Below are 22,037 nucleotides of genomic sequence, written 5' to 3'. Positions count from 1 at the left end.
AGAGAGAGGTTGGTGAGTATGTGGCTGCCTGTCCTGTGTGTGCCCGGAACAAGGTCTCCTGCGTCCGCTTCCTGTGCCTCATTGCCCCTGGTCTGACATCTCACTGGACTTAGGGACTGGACTGGACTGGTCACAGGGTTATCCCCCTCGGAAGGTAACACTGCCATTCTGACAGTGGTGGACAGGTTTTCTAAGATGGTGCACTTCATCCCTCTGCCTAAATTGCCTGATGTAATACACACACTAATGGATCTAATATGGACCAGTATGAAATAAACAACCATCCATCCAATGAAAGCAAAGCACCTGTTTATGAATGCCAAACTGTATTTCAGTTTTAATTAAAATGTGCAAAGCAGTAGCTCTTCCATGGTGAAGGCCAAGCTGCCAGGTGATTAAAAGCGAGTCCTGAAATGTCAATAGATTTGAAAGCATTTTAATTTGATTTCAAAAATGAAAAGATCTGCATATATTGTAAATGTAAATCTGACATTAAACTGAAGATTTCATTAGTTTGGGCCAATTTATTCAGTTTAGCGTTAAAGTTCAGTTGGGCTTGTCACAAGGCTTAAACACAGCTCAGAGTTAATTCATGACTTTGAGAAGGTATAGGTGTTTTAAAATGACTGAAGTATGGGAAGACCCTTTTCCAAACCCTTATCAACGTGTTTGAAGTTCAGTTCCAGTTCAGAAGCTTCTAATCTAATATTCACCACTCTCAACATCACAGAATTGAGGCTCCCTCCTAGTTCTGCCATTTCACAATTTTCACGCTAAAAAATGTGGAGCGCCATCATTCCTTAAACAGACATCAATATGTACAGTTGACATTGTACAGTAGGATACAATAGGCCTATGAAGGCTTTCACAGTCCACCTCAGTGGCTGCCAATGGGCGGCCATCAACATTTTACCACAGATGACACATGGACTAAGATGATGCATGACAACCAGACTGTGGCCCAAAGGGGTGAGAAAGAGACAGGTGCCTCCTGCTCCTGCATGATTACATGGCTGATTGGGTCTAACTCAAGTCTAACTGCCTGAGCGGATTAGAACGGCGTCAGCACAGCCAGTAGCTGCCATGTCTTTATTTAAAGCGATGAGTAAGCACTGTGCAGCGGCAGCAGGAGCAATTGTGATGAATCTCTTGCGGAGGAGATAAAGCTGGCCCAGACAGCACACAGCCATAACCTCTACTCCATGAGAAAGCATACGTGTGGTCATGCTAAACCTAAATTGATTAGACACATACTGTACTGGAAATGTGCTAGTGCTAGCTGCTAGCGATGGGAGCCCTGGGCTCATTCATCATGTTATAAATGCAAATTTGCCCCAGTTGTTTTTTTCACAATGATTGAAGTAGGGCTATTACTGGGGTGATTCAATTTGAATTCATAAGGAGCCTTGGAAACTAGAGTGGAGAGATTGAAGAGATTGAAATACAGTTGAAGTACAGTGGCTTTAAAACAAGACTTTCTGCTCACTTAAACTGTCCTTATCTGAAATATGAAAAGACAACAGCCTGAATTGTTCATTATGTTTGAGCTGAAAAGCACTCAATGCGTCCTATTGAATCCAAGGTCTGGCCAAAAGCAGAGGTCAGAAGTGTTGAGGTCAGAAGTGTTGACAGTAGTGTGTACTTCTTTAGACAAATGTACTTGTCGTAAGTCGCTTTGGATAAAAGTGTCTACTAAACGTAAAAAATGTAAATGTATTATGTTTGCCTCCAGTGTATTATGTCATACGCTATTGACAGAGATGGCCTCGCTATCGAAAAGCATTATGCAGCTCTAAGGTAGGTTACAGAAATAGCCCATTGAAAATGAAATGGAAGTAGTTAAGTAGTTTTCATACATAATGAAAAAAAAAACACGAGTACACGTGTTATTTCATATTCTATTTTTCAATTGAGCCCATGCTTTTGATGCACTGCCAGTTTTGCCCTAGCGACAGAGGACCACAATGGAAATCCATCTAGGATTTGATTGTCCTGCGGACAGCATCGCTTCTGAGAAGATGCTTGATCTGCAGTTCTGATCACAACAATGGTATCAGCCGTTCCCCTGGAGACAGTGCAGTCAGTTGACTCAGTGAAACTAAAATGGGAATCTACCCCACATGTTCCCATTCAACTTCTCATCTCGTACTAATCCCCAGCCTGATAACAGACAGACTATTAAAGCCTTGTCCCTGAGACATGTGATGATGTTTTGCACATGTGTGAATCAGCTGTACTTCACCTGCCCATCACAGTTGCACCGTTCGACTTAAAGTGACCCGCCTGAACTAAAGTAAACTTCATATTTTCCCATCCAGAAAGTTAGGCTCAAGTGAGTGTAAGCAACTCTAGAGCCCATCATCACTCAGCCTAAAACATCAGAAACTGCAGAGCTAATTCGTCATGGTTGACCATTCACATTCTAATGATTTGTTAGAATGTTTTGAGAGAGTGTGTCTTTCAACGTGGTTTCCCTGTGTGTATGACGTCAGGCACTCACGTTTCGTCAAACTGGTATAACCAGGTCACACGCCCGTGATTGTCATCTGACACACACACACACACACACACACACACACACACACACACACACATACATATACTTGCTGTTTCTCTCTGGTGGTTCCTTACAGATTCCAGAATCTCCCAAAAAGGAAAGGAGTGTACACACTAAAGAGTGAAGGGAACTGAGAAAAGATTGAGGATTGAGGCAAACGTTTAAAAAACAGAAGGTAAGAACATTGATCATTTTCTCCTTCTTTGCCCTTCTCTCTCTCTCTCTGCCTGTCTGTGTCTCTCTCTCTGTCAGCCTGTCTTCTCTCTCTCTCTCTCTCTCTTTCTGTCTGTCTGTCTGTGTCTCTGTCTTCTCATTCTCTCTCTCTCTCTGTCTGTCTGTGTCTCTCTCTCTCTCCCCCTCTCTTTCTCTGTCTGTCTGTCTGAGTCTCTGTCTCTCATTCTCTCTCATTCTCTCTCTCTCTCTCTCTCTCTCTCTTCCCATGTCTCTTACAATACGTTGTGATTGAGAATCGTAATAGAGTTTCATGACTTGATTGGAAACCAACAGGATTTTGAGAGGGAAATGAGATGGAAAGGTGCACCCCAAAGGCCAGCATCGCTGCCATCTAAATTGTCAAACCAGTGTTGAATAGAAGACATCAGAAGAAGAGGTGATGAAGGGACACTTCAGTTTAGACTGTTGGGTGTGTGAATGAGTTTTGACTCATACTCGGAGCTTGGGGGAGTCGGCTGTCTGACTGGCTTTGAATCAACAGATTTATATACTGGGTGTATTCTCTCTCAAAGTGTAAAAATATTTTATTTATCTAGCATTGGTCTGATCCCCATCTTGTTAAAAAGAATACTATATTATACAATAATAAAAGTGTATTCTGATCACAACCCCACCCCACCCCGCCAACCCACTTCTCCTGTCTCTCCTGACGTTAGTTCAGGCGGGCCACTTTAGGTCGAACGGTGAAGCTGTCTGTCAGGTTCACACAGATGTAAAACATCATCAAATGTCTCAGGGACAATGCTTAAAAGAGCCGAGCTATGCAAAACTTCACCATGGTTAAACAGTGTAACACCCCTGGCTATGAGAGTTTCACTTGTCGGTCGTCCCACCCACTGCCCCAGCCTCCACACACCACTCCAGCCTCCACACACCGCTCCAGCCTCCACACACCACTCCAGCCTCCACCTGCTCAATCACTCTGTATTTACCTCCCTACGAGCCCATAACGATAGTTATGGTCTCCCTGCTTATGTTATTTTGTATTTTATGTTGTTGAATGAAAATCGTAATACATTTATGTTTGGTGTAATTGAAAGGCTCCGCTCTGTATAGCTCCCTGCCTGAAGTTTAAACCATGATTAATCCAACGTAAGTGTTTTTTCCCCAGTACAAGGAAGTCCTGATTGTGGGCATACTGGCACAGGTGCCTTGCTAAATCAGGAATGTTACCAGCCGTGTCGTCAAGCACACACAAACAACCGTGAGACAGATACAGCGTCAATAGTTGCAAAACACTCAAGTGTGCAAGTGCGTGAGGTAAAGTCGTACACATACTGTAATACTCAAGGATACAAGCTGCCAAATGTGAACACCCAAAAAAATAAAATGGGGACACATGATATTCCAGGAAGAGAATGACAGGAATGTGGGTCATCTGTTCTGAGCACAATGATGTGGAGTGTAACAGATGGACGCCCATAGATCAGATATGTTTCACTGTTTCGTACTCGTCCACGGTTCTCAATGGGAAGAGCAGTAGGCTATATCAACGTGAGGATAAATAGTCGATATCCATAAGTTGATAATGTCAACTTCGGTAATTGCAGTGGAGCAGTTAAACAAAGCACTCAAGCCCTCCTTTGGTTTGCTTTCTCCTATAGACACCTGAAGTAGAGACTCCATCCTCCAGCCGTCCTCTTTACCGCACCTGTCCTCCCCTCCATCAGCCTGTGAAGAGGTGCACCATGGGAGGTGGCAACAGCGACGAGTGGGATGAGAAGCACCCAGACATCAAACAAACACAGCCGGAGAGACAGAAGAACACGACGGAGTCGGACTCGGAGGGGGAGAACGGGTGTATGAGGTGCTGTCTGGGGACCAAGAAGTGTCTGATGAGTGGGGAGTGTGGAAGGGCTCTCCAAATCTCCAGCGTCGTCGCGTTTTGTGGCATGTGCATACGCATGTGGATATGTAAGTCTCATCTCACGTAGTGTCGCGGGTCAGACTCTGAGTCTCGCGGGCCAGACACTGACTTTCACGCAGAGCATGGAAGTCTGGTCCAGTCAGACCACTCTTATCTAAACAGTAGACTGAAAGGTTTGACAAAGGTTTGCAATAAAATCAAATGCCCAAATTGCTTTGCATATCCTGAAGATCAAATCCATGCCCTGATGTTCGTAATAGCCTATCTATTCATAATACAATTTGCTGGGTAACAGCAAGTATGTCAAAACAGTGTCTACTAGATACATAATACCATTATTACACAGTAAAAGAGGCAACTCTATGTCAAGTGGGACATAAAAGTGCTTGCATATCGTAATGTTCATAATTGCTTCAGTATCAATGGTAAGATTGCCTTCTTGAAAGAGGAAAAAAGATAAACAATTTGATGGGCAATGGGATTTTGTAATAAATGGAATAGAAATGTCTAACCTTCACAGACAAAGGTGAAAAATGTGTTTAGGCTGTTTACCTTTCAGTGAGATGAATTTCCACCCACCTACTGCAAATGTATTATAGCTGAACAAAAGAGAAATGCAATGCAATTCCAACTGTGATCTTTTTGTGAATAGATGCTGCTTCGGCCACTTCTAACCCATTAAGCCATATTCAAGCCATGTATTCATACTCGCAAGTTGATAAGACATGTCTCTTTGTTACCTTTCAGAATCCAACCTTGAATGTGCGGACAATCTTTTCTCAAAGGACAACATCTTCCAACACAATGCCACAGAGTGAGAAATTAAATATAGCAAAGCGTTGAGTAACCTCGCCGAGAAAGAAAGCATTTGAGTAAAACATTCTCATCTTATTGTAACACTTTACAATAAGGATAAATTAATGTACATGTATTGATGCAATAGTTAACGGTGTATAAACCATTTAGTCGTCAATTTACGAAGCATAATGCATTCTGCTAACTGCTCTCTTATTAAAGACACATATAAACTATCGATAGTACTTTTTGTTCGTATGAATAAAAGGGTGAAATAGTAATCAGATTTAACCTGATGATTAGCTACTGTACATGTTGATTTAAGTACATTAAGCGGTTTATTAGGGTGCTTGTTTGTGGTATTTAAGTGATCAAATATAAAAGAGAAAGTTACTTTCAAATTACCTTCAAATTACATTTTCACCTCCATGTAGTAACCTCATCTCGCCTAAAAAGCAATCCATTTATGGAGCTGGAGTCAGCAGTTGTTGATGTGGGTTAAATTACTTTGCTACAAATTATTATTAACATAACATGACTGGTAGCAATGGAGTGGGACCTCTGTCACTCAGCATGGTCTGAATAATGGAATCACGCCAGAGATGTGTTATCATTTGTTATTGTTACTCCATGCAGCCAAGAATCAAATACCCGCCATAGATACTGTATATCAGACACACAAGATGACCTGCAAATGTAACCCTATGTCGAACATAACTTCATGTTCATAATAGTTTGTGGATGAATGATCAGTTGAGAGTATTTAATCAGTCGTACTGTTTTTGTGATCATTATAAGAAACTGAAAACGCTTCATGCTTTGCTTCTTTAACTAGTGGTTGTTAAGCATCATCATTTTCTGGAACTCATAATTGTAATGTTTTAATAAACTTCATTTGTCTGATATGATATTGTTATCATATGTTGTATTGTATTGTGGATGTTTTTTTTCACTGTGGGGCTATACATTAATCGATCACAACACAATGGTTCAACACTATCAGAACAGGGGAGGCTGGTGGAGGTAGAAATCGGAGGACTGGCTCATTGTATGGCATGAAATGGAATGCAGAATGGTATTACATTTACATTTACATTCATGGCATTTAGACGCCTTTATCCAAAGCGACTTACAACAAATACATGGTATCAGTTCCTCATTCCATTCTATGCATTACAATGAGCCCCTCCTCCGATGTCTACCTCCGCCAGCCTCCCCTGACATACAGTATCAGATACACAGTACAGTACTAGTAGGTTACATTTATATGAAATGTGCCTCTCACATACTTAATCGATTATAATTGTACACAAACACAAAGAGTCTGCTGACATTTCGAAGGTTCCAGCACTGTACAGTTCCCCTGGAGACAGTGCAGTCATTTGACAGTGCAGTCGATTGCAGTCGTTTGACCGTGCAGAGATTAAATGAGACTAAAAGAGATAGTCCACGCCACGTGTTCTCATTCAACTGTTCATCTAGTAGGCGTACTAATCCCCTGCCTGATAACAGACAGCTCTATTAACGAGAGCAGATAAGGAGAGGGACAGACTTGTAAAGCACAGGTGACATTTAGAGCAATTGCATTGTTGAATAGACAAAATGATGATTAACATCACCCGACACCAGGGCGTTGTTTAGGGAATACTGATGTTTGAGGTAATCTAGCGCCAGCCAGTAAACACAGGACCAGGTTAATAGGAGCCGTATAAAGAGCCATTGTGGATATTTAGGTATGCACCGGTAGTTCAACCATGGTTGGAACTTAATTACAATCTGGATGGGGAGCCATCAGATCAATAATGGATTACTATTCTGTGGCCACTGCTTTCTCCTGTTGCCAGAGAGACGAACATGGTATAATTATTGTGGTATATTGCTGGTATATGGGTACCACTAATCAATCTGACTAATGCAAGGATATTGTTTCACCTGTCTGACACCCACCGAGTGTGTATTGAGAGAATAAATGCCACAGCCCGCAGCCAGAAATGCGGTTTGAACGGAAGGACAAAGGTTACAGCAGAGAGGGAAGTTCTGGGAAAAGGTCGCGGCGTACCAAATCATACGATAAGGTATAAGGAGTTGAGCGGTTGATGCTTTTACACTTGTGGAATTCTTCTTCCACTTGTGTCGTAATACAAACCGCTCTGCTCCATTACTATGAAATGACCCATGAATTACGAATGTAACAGCTTGATCATGTAATGTTGTTAATAATAATAATATATGCCATTTAGCTGACGCTTTTATCCAAAGCGACTTACATTGAGTGCATACATTTCAGTAACTCTTGTTCCAAGAGTTAAGACACAGGTGCACTAAACTGTAGGGGCAACTTAATATTTGTATCAGTTTTCCCCTGTTGACAAACATGGAAACAACCTCAATTCAACCTGTTATCGTGGGGGTATATCCGCCTGCCAGCCATGAATGGCAGATAAGGACCCTCCATGTAGAAGGGTCCCTATCAGTAATCTAAAAACAGCAGCTTTAAAATCCCATTTACGATAAATTATACTATCCAGGTTCTCGTAGGCCTGTACTACCTCCACCGACCCTAGTTGTTTGTTAAGGGTCTAATACCCACTAATGGCTGTGACTCCAGAGCCTTCAGGGATTTATTTGGTCTAAAAATGAGAAAATTGAGGGCTTCTTGTTTCATCCGTTGACATTCACTTTAAAACAAGGTCAACAACCTCCCGGTGCTTGTTTGAGCGGTGTTGGAACGGCTAGAGAGTATTTGCCAGAGCCTTAAGGGCTAAGGCATGTTATAATTACCTCTGGAATAGGAGGAAGAGAGGAGGGGAGGGGAGGGGAGGAGAGGAGAGGGGAGGGAGCGCTCGGCTCAACCTCTCAACAAAACCAGGAAAGTAGCTCTAAACATGGCCTGTCGATTCATTCACCACTTTCCTGCTTTGTTTCATGATTTAACCATCTGTGTGTATCAGCTCCAAGGGCAGAGCAGCCTCCATGGTGGAGGCCGGCAAGGACGAGGCCCGGAGGACGTCTAGACTAATTTAATTTCAGGCACTACGTGAGGGGCCCTGTAACATAATGGTGGCAACGGAATTACAGGCCGCAATTACCAGCCGTTAGAGGCTGATATGGATCTACTGCATCATTGTTTCCCTTTGGTCAGATAAACTGGCATTGTCTGCCTTATTATTGCATTTCCTTTCAGACCCCTCAGCTGCGGCTTCCTATCGCCACATGTCCATAAAGGTGCATTTCGAGAAGACAATGGAGAAACGTCAAGAATAGGGAAACGTAGAGAGATGTAATTGCCGCGTCATGATTAGGTAGGAAACGGGGCGACTGTGATGAAAAAATAAAGTGGCTGTAAGGAAGCTGAGTTACTGACTGATTTACCTGAAACCGCCATGAACAAACAGAAGAACGAAAATATTCCTTATGCCTGTGACTTTTGAATATTGTCACTAATTTCACCCTGTAAAGTTAAAATATGACATACATGTTTATCACAATAAGATAAAGATTAAAAAAAACATGTGTTACAACTTGCAGCTAGCATTCTTCAAAACGTAATGACTAGCAGCACCTGGTAAATCATCGGATCTATTTATTCGTTTCAAGTGAGTCCCAGGCAGACTAGTTGTCAATAGGCCTACGCACCTACGCACCTTTACCTCTTGACCTACATCACGGAGACCGACAGGTCAGGTCGGGAGTCACATTTTACGCAAGGGGACAAGTTGCGCATCTGGTCGTTTATAAGGACTTGCTATATAGGCTCGTAGATCCACGGACAGAGCTCGGTTTTTATACCATATCTAATTATTGATGCAGCTTTAACATAGGCTGATCAGAAATGGCCAAATCCGATACAGGCAAAAGTCAAAATGGTTCCCCATAATTATTATTATGCAGTCATTAGGGTTAGGTAATAAGGAGATTTATGTTTCCCGTAAAATCGAGTGGTTATGTTGTCTACGCTCATAGGTAGGCTACTGAAGCATGTGGTCATTGCAAGCCTACATGTTATAGAGCCTATTCACAATTGTAGATATTGTCATGTCGTTTGTCAAACATTTGTGAGAGTAAGCCTAAGTTTTCGGCCTATGTTTCGCCCTGACGAAGCGTCGTGTTTAGACCTGGTCTTGTTTGTTTGAACGGGAAATGGATCCAAAATAATTCATCATGAGGCACAGAGAGAGAGAGAGAGAGAGAGAGAGAGAGAGAGAGACTTTCTCCCTCGAGGCAACATTTATTTTCATCAGGGTAGGACGCCCCCTCTCTTTCATTTAACGCGCTCCATCTGTCCCGCTCTCGGAGCTGTCCACTCTGAACACGCACTCCGTTGAGAGACCCAGGGAGCAGCGCGCTCTGCCGAACACCGTGCGCTCTTGTTGCGCGCGTACATCCTTTAAGAAAATACCGATGGAATTCTGCCCAAAAAACATCACCGGTCAGTTACTCTGGGTTTGATGTCCGGTTCCCTACGTACGTTTGCCTGATGTCGGCAGCAAAAATAAATGTGTTCTATATGATAGTGGCACGAAAATTCCGAAAATGTATGGAAACGTGGATAAAGGGAATACACGTTAACTTGTGAAAAGTAATTGGCTAATTGGCAAACTGCTGAGAATATTTAAAACGAACGAGGAAAACGGATGCTGCAATCTGAACCACTTCGCATGATTCCGTAAGGTGAGTAAGATGCTCTCCACAGTCCGTCTCTCTGTCATCTCCCAACGTGTCTATTCTGGCTGGTGGGGAAATAAACGGTTGTCGGTTAATAATGAATAATCATTAGATGTACATTTAATGATACTGAACTATGTATTTTAATTGAGTCCTTGCCCCAAAATTGTTGTCTTAAAACACGTATTCCTATTGCATCCATAGCCTACTGTATCTCCAAGCTACAGATCAATGTATGGATGTCATGTTTCATGTAATGATGGAGGAATTTACAGAGTCAATATATTGCATTAATAATTCAATAATTCAAAATAATTCGGTTGATTAATTAATTGAACCGTACATTGCATATACAGTAAAGGCAACACACAATGTTTTCCAAATATTTCCTGTGTGTTGGTAGGCATTAATCTATGTCTGATTTTTTTGTGTGAGTGCCAAGTAATTTGTTATATGAATTGCCAGAGGAAGTCATGTTGACATGATAATTGAGTTTCTGTCGGCAAAGCACTAAAGCTGGGCTGTTTAAAATAACCACCATTTCATCAGCAATGCTGCCTATCTGAATGCTATAGATACATAATAACCACAGCCTCACAGCAGAATTAAATGACACACCTTCTAGAAACTATGATGAAGTCAAGATAGATACAAATATCTCTCATAATATAAATACCAGAACATTAATTATTGTTCGTTTTTTTTTACTGTGACTGTCTACTTTTGCAGACATTTAAATACCTCAGGTTTTCCAGGCATCATCTGCTTGTTCATTTACATGAATTTACATCTTGTGGAGGTGGTTAAGATTGCCATTACAGCTGTATCCCACTAAGCCCTATATGATATATTGAGGATCCTGTTTGCTGTTGCAGTGCAGAGACGAATCTCACCAGTGATATACAGTGCTGTGAAAAAACAAGGTCAGTGTCTGACCTCCTACTACAATATTACAGCGTGCTATAAAATACAGAGACAAGGAGGTTACACTTCACTTGAAGAACCGTCTTATGAAGTGTTATAACGCTTTAAGCATATTCATATCCCCCCCTGCAGTCATAGAGAATCATGTGGATGATAAAGGAATAAGGAACACATATATTAAATACACAGTGCCCTGCGTAAGCAACGGGACAGTGAAGCGTTTGTCCTTCTTTTGGCTCTACATTCCAAAATTCCTATGAGATTGAAGCAGTAGAGATTCCCAGCTTTTATTTGATGGTATTTGTGTACATAGTGGTTTCACCATTTCACCAGATGCTGGGTGTCTTCTCTTGTGATGCTCTGCCAGGCCTGTACTGCAGCCCTCTTCAGTCGTCATTGGTTTTGAGGACGTTTTGCCTTAAGTCTCTTCCTGAGCAAATGAAATGCATGTTCAATAGGATTTAAATCTGGAGATTGACTTGGCCAGTGAACAACTTTCCACTGTTTGGGCCTGAAAACGTCCCTCGTTGCTATGGCAATACGTTTTGGGTCATTGTCCTACTTTTGGGTACTTATTAGCAAACCGTAACCTGGCCATGCTGTTTTTGTGGCTAACTAATGGTTTGCACCATGCAGTGTAGCCTCTGCTGGTGAAGTTTTCGTTAGATGGTAGTCTCTGACACATTCACGCTTCCTGGAGAGTGTTCCTGATCAGTGGGACAGTTGTTTTGGGTTTTTTCTTAATCATGGTGAGCATTCTTCGGTCATCCACTGTAGAAGTCTTCCTTGGCCTACCATGCCATTTGCAATTTCTGATTTGGTTTCTTCCCTTTTAATAATGTTCCAAACTGTTGATTTTAATAGGTTTAAGGTTTCGGCTATATTTCTGATCGACATGTTCTGATATTTCAGCCTCATAATGGCTTTCATTGATGTCTCTTTGGTCCTCATGTTCACAGACAGCAATAGCTGCCCAAAGCCTAGAATCAATCCTAGACATTGAGAGCTCTCTTATGCCTTCACAAATGATGTGGCGGAACCCATCTAACAAACCAGAAACACCTGTCAAGCCAATTGTCCCATCATTTTTGAGTACCCTGATATAGGTGGACTATGCATACAAATTGTTGTAATTTCTGAATGGTGAAACCAATATGTATACAAATACCATCAAATAAAACTGAATGAAAAATAAAATAAAAACAATTAGAATCTCTACTTTAACCTAATAGCAATTGTTTGATGACAAAAATCCAAACTTTTGGATTGTAGAGCCAAAAGAAGAAAACATGTTTCACTGTCCCATTACTTCTTGTATCTCAGCCTCTCATATTTTCCACAAAGAAATCTTTGGAGGCAACTATAAGGCTCTATTAATGTTTATAACATGAAATGACATTGTATAATGCTTAATAAGACGTTGTTTTGAGTCAAGCGTTACCAGCAAGACCAGTCGAATACCAAACAGTTGTATTCACAGTGGCTTGCTTGGGTATGAGAAAAAACTGCCCACGGTTGATGTTTCACGAGAATAGTTCATGCCAGAATATGTGAAAACTGTTTGCTCACTCTCTCATGAGACGCTAGTGAGTCAACATGCTATGCCTATGGCATGACATGAGACTGTATAAGGTCAAGGCAATAGAACTGCCAATTTGCTAATTATCTCACTAGGGGCAGGTGAGTCAACATGACGCCCCCCCGGTCCTCCATGTTGAGGGAAAGTGTGTATGTGCTGATACAGACTTAATGCAGGCCTGCAGCTTCCTCTCCTGGCTAAGTAGGAGAGGAAACATGTTCGAATAACTCAGCCTTTAACACTATGAAACAATGTCCAATGGGCTAGAACACATTCAAAAAAAAATATATATATATATATTTTCAGTGGTTTCATGTTACATCAATCACTTCATAGCCTAAGGGTAACACATGAAGAGGAAATGTGAAAATATTTGGGTACTTCACGAAAAGCCTTTCTTCTCTGTCCATATTTATAGATGTAAAAAATGTGCTTTGTCAAAATGATGTCCGTCTTCTCTCTGCAGCAACTGTGGCGCCCGAGGGGGGGAATGATACCAATGGAGACCGGAGGTCAACTAAACGTCACTGAAATGGAGGATTCTAGACTGGCAGGAGAATCTTCCAACTGCTGCTCGGCCATCGGCTCGTACAACGACGAGAACTTTCTAGAACTGGAGGACAGCACGACACTGGTCGCCGTGCAAGTCATCCTCATCCTCGCCTACAGCACCATCATACTGTTCGGAGTCATCGGCAACTCCTTGGTCATCTATGTGGTGTACAAGTTCAAGACCCTACGGACGGTGACCAACTTCTTCATCGTGAACCTCGCTGTGGCCGACTTGTTAGTGAACACTCTGTGTCTGCCCTTCACTCTGATCTATACCCTCCACGGGCAGTGGAAGTTCGGCCAGGTGTTGTGCTTCATGCTGCCCTACGCCCAGGGCCTGGCGGTGCATGTCTCCACCATCACCCTAAACATCATCGCCCTGGACCGGCACCGCAGCATCGTCTACCACCTGGAGACCAAGATGTCCAAGGACATGTGTGCTGCCATCATCGTTGTCACCTGGGCTTCCAGCGCCGTGCTGGCCAGCCCGCTCGCCATCTTCAGGGAATATGGCACCGTCAAGCTCTTGCGGGAGCAGTCCATACAGGTGTGTATACACGAGTGGCAGGGCAAGAGCGTCAATGGCATCTCTCACACACACAAACACACACGCACACACACATTCTGTCTCTGTCTCTGTCACCCAATCCAGGTGTGTACGGAGAGGTGGCCCAGAAGCAGGATGGATGGAAAAATGTATAGCACGCGCGCACGCACCCACTCAATCATAACTCTCCTCCCTCCTACAGGTGTGCACAGAGAAGTGGTCCGGCAGCAGCATGGACGGGACCATCTACAGCATCTCCATGCTGCTGGTGCAGTACGGCCTGCCTCTGGCCATCAACTCCTTCGCCTACATGAGGATCTGGTCCAAGCTGAAGAGCCACATCAGCCCCGGCGCCGGAGGAGGAGGGAGCAGGAACAACGACCGGCACCAGCGCAAGAGGAAGACCACCAAGATGCTGGTGGCGGTGGTGGTGGTGTTCGCGGTGAGCTGGCTGCCGTTCCACGCCTTCCAGCTGGCCATCGACATCGACAGCTCCGTCCTGGACATGAAGGACTTCAGGCTGCTGTTCACCGTCTTCCACATCATGGCCATGTGCTCCACCTTCGTCAACCCCATCCTCTACGGGTGGATGAACAACAACTACAGGAACGCCTTCCTGTCCGTGTGTAAGTGTGGCCGACCGGCGGGCGCCGTCGACGGCGGGTCGAGGAACAGGATGAGCGTCATTGAGAGGAAGTCGCTGAAGGAGATGGACACAGCGAGGACGGATTTTAAAAACACCAATTTATGACTGAATACGGATATTCTGGGGGGAGGGGGTGAACTCTTTTGAGACGGGACGAAGCAAGCACACGATTGTAAGATGATTCAGTTACACATTATATTAAGATACCCCTATAACTGTGTAATAACCCTTATTTCTCCAGTAACAATGTATTGTCAAAACCGCTCAACTCCATATACCATGCAGTTACCTCACTATGTAACAGCATGTCAATTGTGGAGTAAATACAGTGTTACTGCACAGGTAAAGAGACAAGTTGATGTATGTGTTAAAATGTTTCTGTTGATGTGGAATATATCTGTCCAAAGTTCATTGATATGAACATGAGTATATTGTGCAACCTACTGTAATCTTTTTTTCGTCACAATTTAGCGTTAACATTGCGTACTGTACATGAATCATGCTCATCATGCCAGCTGTATTGTTAACTGAATTGTGCCAAAGATATTTATCTATAACTGCTATTTGAAACGTGCTACTCTTAGGTTCACTATTGGAAAAAGACAAGACTTTAGGTCGACAACTACATGCAAATATCGATGTTTTAAAAATGCAGACCATATGATAACAATGTTACACCGCCTTTGTAAATGTTACAACAGTAAATGATATGACCATTCATGGTCAGGTAATGCCGGGATTGTTCTTTTCAGGATGGATGCTGTCATCCATATTTGACAGCCCAGCTTTATCACACAACAAGGTGTAAAACAACACGTAATTTCCAAGGACAGGTTGTCATTCGTCAGCACAAAAGTCTAGCACTGTAAAGGGGGGAATGAATAGCCTTGGTACAGCACAAACTCAGCATGTAATGATTATAAACTGCAGTGACAAAGCACTGTAATCCAGCTCTGTGTCATCGCTGATATTTCCAAGGCTCAATGCTTGGTGGGGCTTTGGAGTGATGCACCAAAGTTGAGATAAGGATATGCACTACAGTATAGTGCAAGGGCCCCAATTCAAATACAGGCAAACAAGGTTGTATGTCCACTTAGAAGGTTTACACTGCATCCGAGGTTTAAAACGGTTGATAACGATATCTCACAAGCTGTCCATCTCACAGACATAATCATCGGGAACGATTATATTCTGAGCTAACCAGTAGTGCGGTTTGCCTTTATCCACAATTGATTGAATGGTGGCCATAGTATGGCTGAGAGGCAGACTAATCTATGTATAACATGACGATCAGCCAGTCCAGCAGAGTTCCGGACCCCCACCCTAGCCATATCTGTGATTGCTGCAAATGGACTCATTACCGCTATATGTTCTCCCAACGATTCTACCATGCAGCGCAGCGCACGGTCCCTTCCTGTTGTTGCTCTGTTCCTCACCATTGCTTTGTGTGTGTGTGTGTGTGTGTGTGTGTGTGTGTGTGTGTGTGTGTGTGTGTGTGTGTGTGTGTGTGTGTGTGTGTGTGTGTGTGTGTCTGTGTGTATGTGTGTGTGTGTGTGTATCTGTGTGTGCGTGCGTGCATGTGTGTGTTTGTGCGTGTGTCGGATGGGACGGCACCAGACTGGTTCAATGCCTCAGTTTTTAGAAACCAATTCATGGTCCATTGGACACGTAAGCCTATAATTGCTTATCACACGATCGAAAGGTATTGACCTGTGGCTGCTGGAACAAAGAGTGGACCTGGGGGAGGGGACCCCGGTCTAAATCAAGTCTTTGAAAAGTATCAACAATAGATTTAAGTACAATGTCATTCTCCTTTCAATACTGTCAGTCCGCCCTACTCCGCAGATTGAAGTTGGGGAGAAAGCACTGCAGTCAATGACAACGATATAGACTTCTAATCTAATCGGTTGAAGCCTAATCAATTATAGTAAGTAATGGCAGTTCACCATGGGGGTAAATGTATCCATTTCAAACTCCCATAAGAATACTACTGTACATGATACATCAGGAATCCAGGATGGCATCAATGCCACAGAGCCAGTAGGAGGATGAACGTCCAAAAAAATAGATTTGTGTTTTGGAGGACAAAGTATTGATTCTGTCAATCAGGTCTCTTTCTTTGTGGAGTCAAAGTGGAGCAAAAGTGAAAGCCGAATAGACCGAAATTGGCACCAGCCAGACAAAGCAAGTAGCCAAATGAGGCTATTGACCAACTGTCACAAGGATGGACAGTCAAAATGAAATCCCAACGTTGTCCTGATCCATTCACTGACTGGCGTTGGATGGGTGGAGACAAAGACAAAGTGCAACATCTTGCCTATACAAAACGCCTTGAGTAAAATGTCTCTAAAGCATTTGAGTCTTAACAATGTTGAGTTGACATCTGTGCAACTTGGGGTGTTTTCCTTCAGCAGAGTTAATGCTTCAGGAAGATAATTGACCTTTTATCACATGGATGGGTAGCACATGACGCATATTATAAATGCAGCCATTGACTGGCATTTATGGGTATCTTGAGGGGCAATGGGTTTTTATGGGAATGGGATGGCTGTACCATCTGTGTTCTCATAAGGCGTCTAAATAGAAGGAATCTAGTTGGTCGTCTTGGGTATTTGAGTCAAATACAGCATGCACCAAGGAGGAACATTTGCCAATAATGGGGTTATGATTATGCTCAATTCCTAACAGGGGGATCAAGACTAACACCTCACCAACTGGATTCTGGTGCGCAGGGGAGGCGATTTACATTTAATTGAGATTAAGATCCTGTGTGTGAGTCATAACACTTCTGTTCCTTCTTCTTTTTAAATAATCTTCACTCTGAAATACATTAATTCATAAAACCACCGAAAGGCATTAGTCAGATTGAATTGAAACATGATCTTGGTTGTAGCATGACCTATCATGTGTTATCCCATGGATTTGTTCTAATTTGGTTCCGTTCTACATCCAAAAGCAAGAAGGGACAGGCTCTAAGGAGAAGACTATCCTCAGGAAGGCACTGGATGCATTAAAATGATGCAGTGGGAGCAGTAGAGTATGCGACTCTATTTGCCTGTCATTGGGAAGACAGAATATATCATTATATAGCATCATTTTGATAAATATTGTGAAAAACTGGCTCCTGGGCATATTCATTAGAAGTGTTATTATGGGTGGAATGTGAAGGCAAACTACCCACTACCAGAATAAACTGTTTAATAATTAAAACCAAGGACTTGACCGCTATACTCCTTATATGAATATTGAATGGTAATTTCAGTGATTGGTGCATTAGATGTTTAATGTCTTATTTGGCTTTTTATCCCAATGGGGAAATGCCTAATGAATGATGCAACAGCTCCCCCTGTTGATGAAAGTAAAAGTAAAGTAGTCTTCCCCACTCTAAATGAGATGGTGTGTCCTTGATATCAGGGAAGTGCTTGAGCATAACAGCTGATTAAATGCTTCATAATTATGATTGTTTTGTTGCTGTGGTACTGTGCTTATTAACCACCCAAAACCCTATTATTTTGCTAACTGATTTTTTAGAGTTTTTTTAATTTATTATTTATTTAAATGAAGAATGGATACATAACACTATAAATCTATCAATCTATAATTGGGCAACACTCTGGAGAAAAGGACACTGACAAAACACATTTTCAAATGCGACATGTAATAGAATCTAGATGTACACAGTGGATGAACATCACTGTTCTTAGGGGAATGTTGTTTCTTGGGAAATTAGTGGTGGAAGAGAAAGCTCTCTGGTTTCCCTTTCATGTCCTCATAGCGGCCTTGAATGTCCCACAGGAAGAGGTGGGAGAGGGAGTAGGAAGTAGAAAGGGGGGTCTGCTTGCCAACATCCTGGCCTGTGTGTTCTACCATACTGCAGATCTAGCCTGACTGATTCTGATTGATGATGTTCTTGTACCTCTGTGCTCTCCTCTGCTCCTCCTCCTCAAAGTGCTGTCTTATCTGGTCAATCGCCTCTACGCCGACACAATCAATCACTGAGGAATAAAACAAGTCACATTGTCATTTACGGGATATTAGCTCCATGCAGGCTAATGATGGCAGGGTATTTATTTTGTCATTTTTATCTTCTGCCAATTAAAAGTATGTTATCATATTTTTTTGTTCAGCTGACATTAGGCTATGTATCTCACCATTCTTTGAATGAACAATTTCAACTTCTACATTTAAATGAAAACTGTTATTTAAGTAGCCTAACGAACCACACTTACTCACTAACTACATAAATCCCCTGTTTAAGACTCACCCATTGGTCCGTCCAGCATTTCTCTGCTCATAGGGCTGGTGTGGAGAAGAGGCTGTTTTGGACTGTCCTGCCTGGCCTCAGCACCACCACTACCAGCACTATTAGTCACATCATGTGATCCAGCTAACTCCATGGTTGCCTGCGGGCTTTGCCTTGTAGCCGTAGCGACGGGGCATCTCCTGGTATCCATAGCGACAGGGCCTCTTCTGCTCGGCTGGGGGCTTCTCTCTCTGAGCTGCTGGGAGATGCTGTTGCTGAGGTCGATGTACTCCTGGTGGAGTTGGCGTACCTATGGAAAGGTAGCACACATATCGCACAGCTTTGAGCTATGGACCACTGTATGAAAGGTACAACACAAATAAAGCTGTTCTGGAATGTCACGGTTGTCAAAAAATAGGGACCAAGTTGCTCTCCAGAATCTCTCCAGCACCCCTCCAGTGGTCCGACTGAAACTGAAATACTTTTCAGCAATAAATAAAGTTGTGTTATCATTATATTATTTGTATTTGTATTACCTCCAGATGGAGAAGATCCTTCTCTTTCTGCACAGTGAGCAGGCAGCTCTCCAGTAGGGCTTGCTCCTCCCTCAGTCGCATTGACCTGCCCTCCGCCTCCTCTCCCCTCCTGACACTCCGCTCCAGCTTCTCCCTGAGGGCTTGGTTCTCCTCTCTAAGCTTGGCCACAGCTCCAGACATGGCCTCCCGTTCCCTCCCCACGCTGTCCAGGATGCGCTCTGCCGGGTGGCGGCTGCCCGGTGGCGGGGGGCTCCTATCCCTGGCCCCCACCTCCAGGGAGCTCCTTCTCCTGGCCCCCAGCCTTTGCACCTCCGCCCTGCTCAACTCCAGCTCCTCCATAAGTTGACTGACCTCCCCGGCCAGGGATGCCACCCTGCCTTCCAGCTGACCCTTCTCGTGGTTGAGCTGGGCGCATTGCCCGGTGACCTTCTCCAGTTGGGTCCACACCTTACCGTTGCCCCCATCTTTAGGCTCCCGAGGCAGGCTTTGGTTGGCGGGTCTCCCCCTGGCCCTTTCGGCTTCTAGGGTGTCATTCAGTCTCCCGTTATCCATAGCTAGTATCTTGTTATGTTTATCCAGTGTCTTGTTCAGGGCTTTGAGGTCTTCGTACTTATGAAGGATCCTCTTTAACTCGCGGGCGCACTCTTTGCAATAGTAATCTGTTTTCTTCAGCTTCCTCTGCAGGTCTCGTTTCTCATTCTCCAAGAGGACGCACCTGTCCTCTGAATCCTTCAAGTTTGAGATGCGGTGATTGGTTGAAGAGGCGCTGCCGCTGCCCTCTGATTGGCTCTCTCTGATCTTTTTGTTCAGGTTTAGGTTGTCCTCCTCTAGTGAGACCAAGGCATTCTTCAGTCTGTCCACTGTCCTCTCCAGGTCATCTATTCTATCTGATTTGTAGTCTGTCCCCAAAGCTAGGTCCCCTGAACTGCTGCGTCGAGGCAGGCTGTCAGAGTTGAACTCCTTAGGTAAGCGTCTGTAGGAATCTCTTTGTGTTTCTGATTCATATGTTTCTGTTTTCACAGAAACATTGTTTGTTTTCTCAGAGGACATCCCTGATTTGCTGCTGGAACTAGAGTACAGAGCCTGTTTTGTCTCCATGTGCCGTGAAATGGGAGTGTCCCACTCAACCTAATATAAGAGAAAGGAATGAGGAAAGGCATATACATTCAGCTATAAATCATTGGTCGGTGAAAAGATAAGTTGTTCAAACTCTGTAGTATTCATTCATACATACTTCATCCTACTATGTCATGTCTTTGGCATATTTTGGCTTTTCATGCTTTATACCTTTTTGCTTTCTCTTGGAGACAGAGGAGCCTCCGGTGTGAGCGAACTGCGCCTTCTCATGTCCTCTTTTCTTGGGGGAGATGTTGATGGCATCAAGTTCTGTCTTACACAGAACAAGATGAAACTTTACTTAATGTAACAATATAGACTTATTTCATTCCAGTTAAACAAACATTTCTATACCGGCCATCTGTCCCATCTGGCACTTTGAATCAGCGCATCTGGTGTGCCTGTTGTTTACAACAGATTGACATTTGTGGACAAACATAAACATAATTGATTTCTAAAATCTGCCTGAATCGTTGTGAGATTATAAACATCAATTATATTTTATTTTTCTCCATGAATGCCAAGCTTCTGATTAGCATTGCAAGCTTCTGATAAAAGTAACAAATGAGGCAGATAAACACCTGGTATCACACGCCACTTTAGCGAGAGAAGCCAAAAGGTTGTCAGACGACGCCAGGTGTAGCTAATTACGGCAAAACACGCTCACAAAGACATATCATTAACACCTCTCGCAATTGTGTTCGTTTATATCTACCAATACATTAGTAAACATATAATATACATTACAATAATATTCGTCGAATAAAACAGATGAGGAGTCCATATATAATCTCTGGCTGCCAGAGGTGGTTTCACTTCGTCGTCGCAATGTTGCCATGGTAACACGAGCAAGACGACATTTTTCCCAACAAAGTTCGAATGTTTCAAGTTGACTTTTCCCAAATTAAACTTTTACACTGTTTTTCCTCATTCTTGTTTTAGCACTGCCAACATATGTCAGAGGTGGCCTAGAAATATACGAGTGGCCTAGAATATGCTCAAAACTCTCTTAAATCATCACAACCACCGTGTAAACTGTCATTTTTAAATGACCTTTTTAGGTTATGGGAAAAGATTCGAAGCCTGGCTGTGTAACCTTTTTTTTTTTTAGTCTGCTTCAAACAGGCTTTGCTCACCAGCTCATAATATACTAACCTGTCAGGGACAAGTAAGCTGTGGTACTGTGAGCCATCTCCTCACCATTCAATGCATGTTGTCAATATCATGACCAAGTGTTCTGTACAGAATCTGTGCTCTTGACAAGGTAAAACTCTTTGATGATACCTTAAACAGTCAGAGCCATAGGGAAAAATGTAAACTGTAGAGCCATGGGGATGAGCTTACCTGTGACCCTGTCACAAACCATTTTTGATGTTCTGTTGCACTGAGAAACAAATGCATCTTGTAATAGACATCTGTGTGCATGGAACTAGAACGACGGACGGTGTGGAAAGTTGTCTACAAAATTCCCATAAGTGTCCATTTTCTTTCTGTGAATATAGTAACAGTATCTGATTTATTGGAAGAGAGTACTGGAGGTGCTAAAACCTCTGGACCAGGCCCAGTTTTACAGGCTCTCACACCTGGCAGCTAAGGGGGGGGTATAGGCCCAGCCTAGGACGTATCAATGTCTCTTACCTCATAGGATAGCACCTCCATGATTCAACTGTTTTAAAACAGTACACACAACTACTGTCATTTGCATATGTACACACCATCAATGGCAAACCTATTCTTTTCATGATATTCCTTATTCATTCATTTCTTCCCTGGCCA

The 22,037-nt window shown here is 43.1% G+C and overlaps 1 protein-coding gene and 1 long non-coding RNA gene across 2 annotated transcripts; both read left to right on the top strand.

The window, feature by feature from the left end:
• Nucleotides 1-2,572: 2,572 nt before the first annotated feature.
• On the top strand, nt 2,573-6,361 carry LOC310820823. The gene is made up of 3 exons (XR_014554835.1): nt 2,573-2,732; nt 4,396-4,705; nt 5,406-6,361. It is a non-coding gene; the product is annotated as an uncharacterized lncRNA (long non-coding RNA).
• Nucleotides 6,362-13,120: 6,759 nt separating this feature from the next.
• On the top strand, nt 13,121-14,471 carry npy2r (neuropeptide Y receptor Y2; the record flags this gene model as incomplete). Its single annotated transcript, XM_083693197.1, has 2 exons — nt 13,121-13,720; nt 13,923-14,471. The coding sequence occupies 2 exons, from the start codon at nt 13,121-13,123 to the stop codon at nt 14,469-14,471; spliced, it is 1,149 nt and encodes a 382-aa protein (XP_083549323.1).
• Nucleotides 14,472-22,037: the final 7,566 nt, after the last annotated feature.

This window comes from Argentina silus (assembly GCF_951799395.1).
Source record: "Argentina silus genome assembly, chromosome: 21".
NCBI classification, from domain to species: Eukaryota; Metazoa; Chordata; class Actinopteri; order Argentiniformes; family Argentinidae; genus Argentina; species Argentina silus.
Note: the sequence above shows the minus strand (reverse complement) of the source record. Positions and strands in the feature narration are given on the sequence as shown.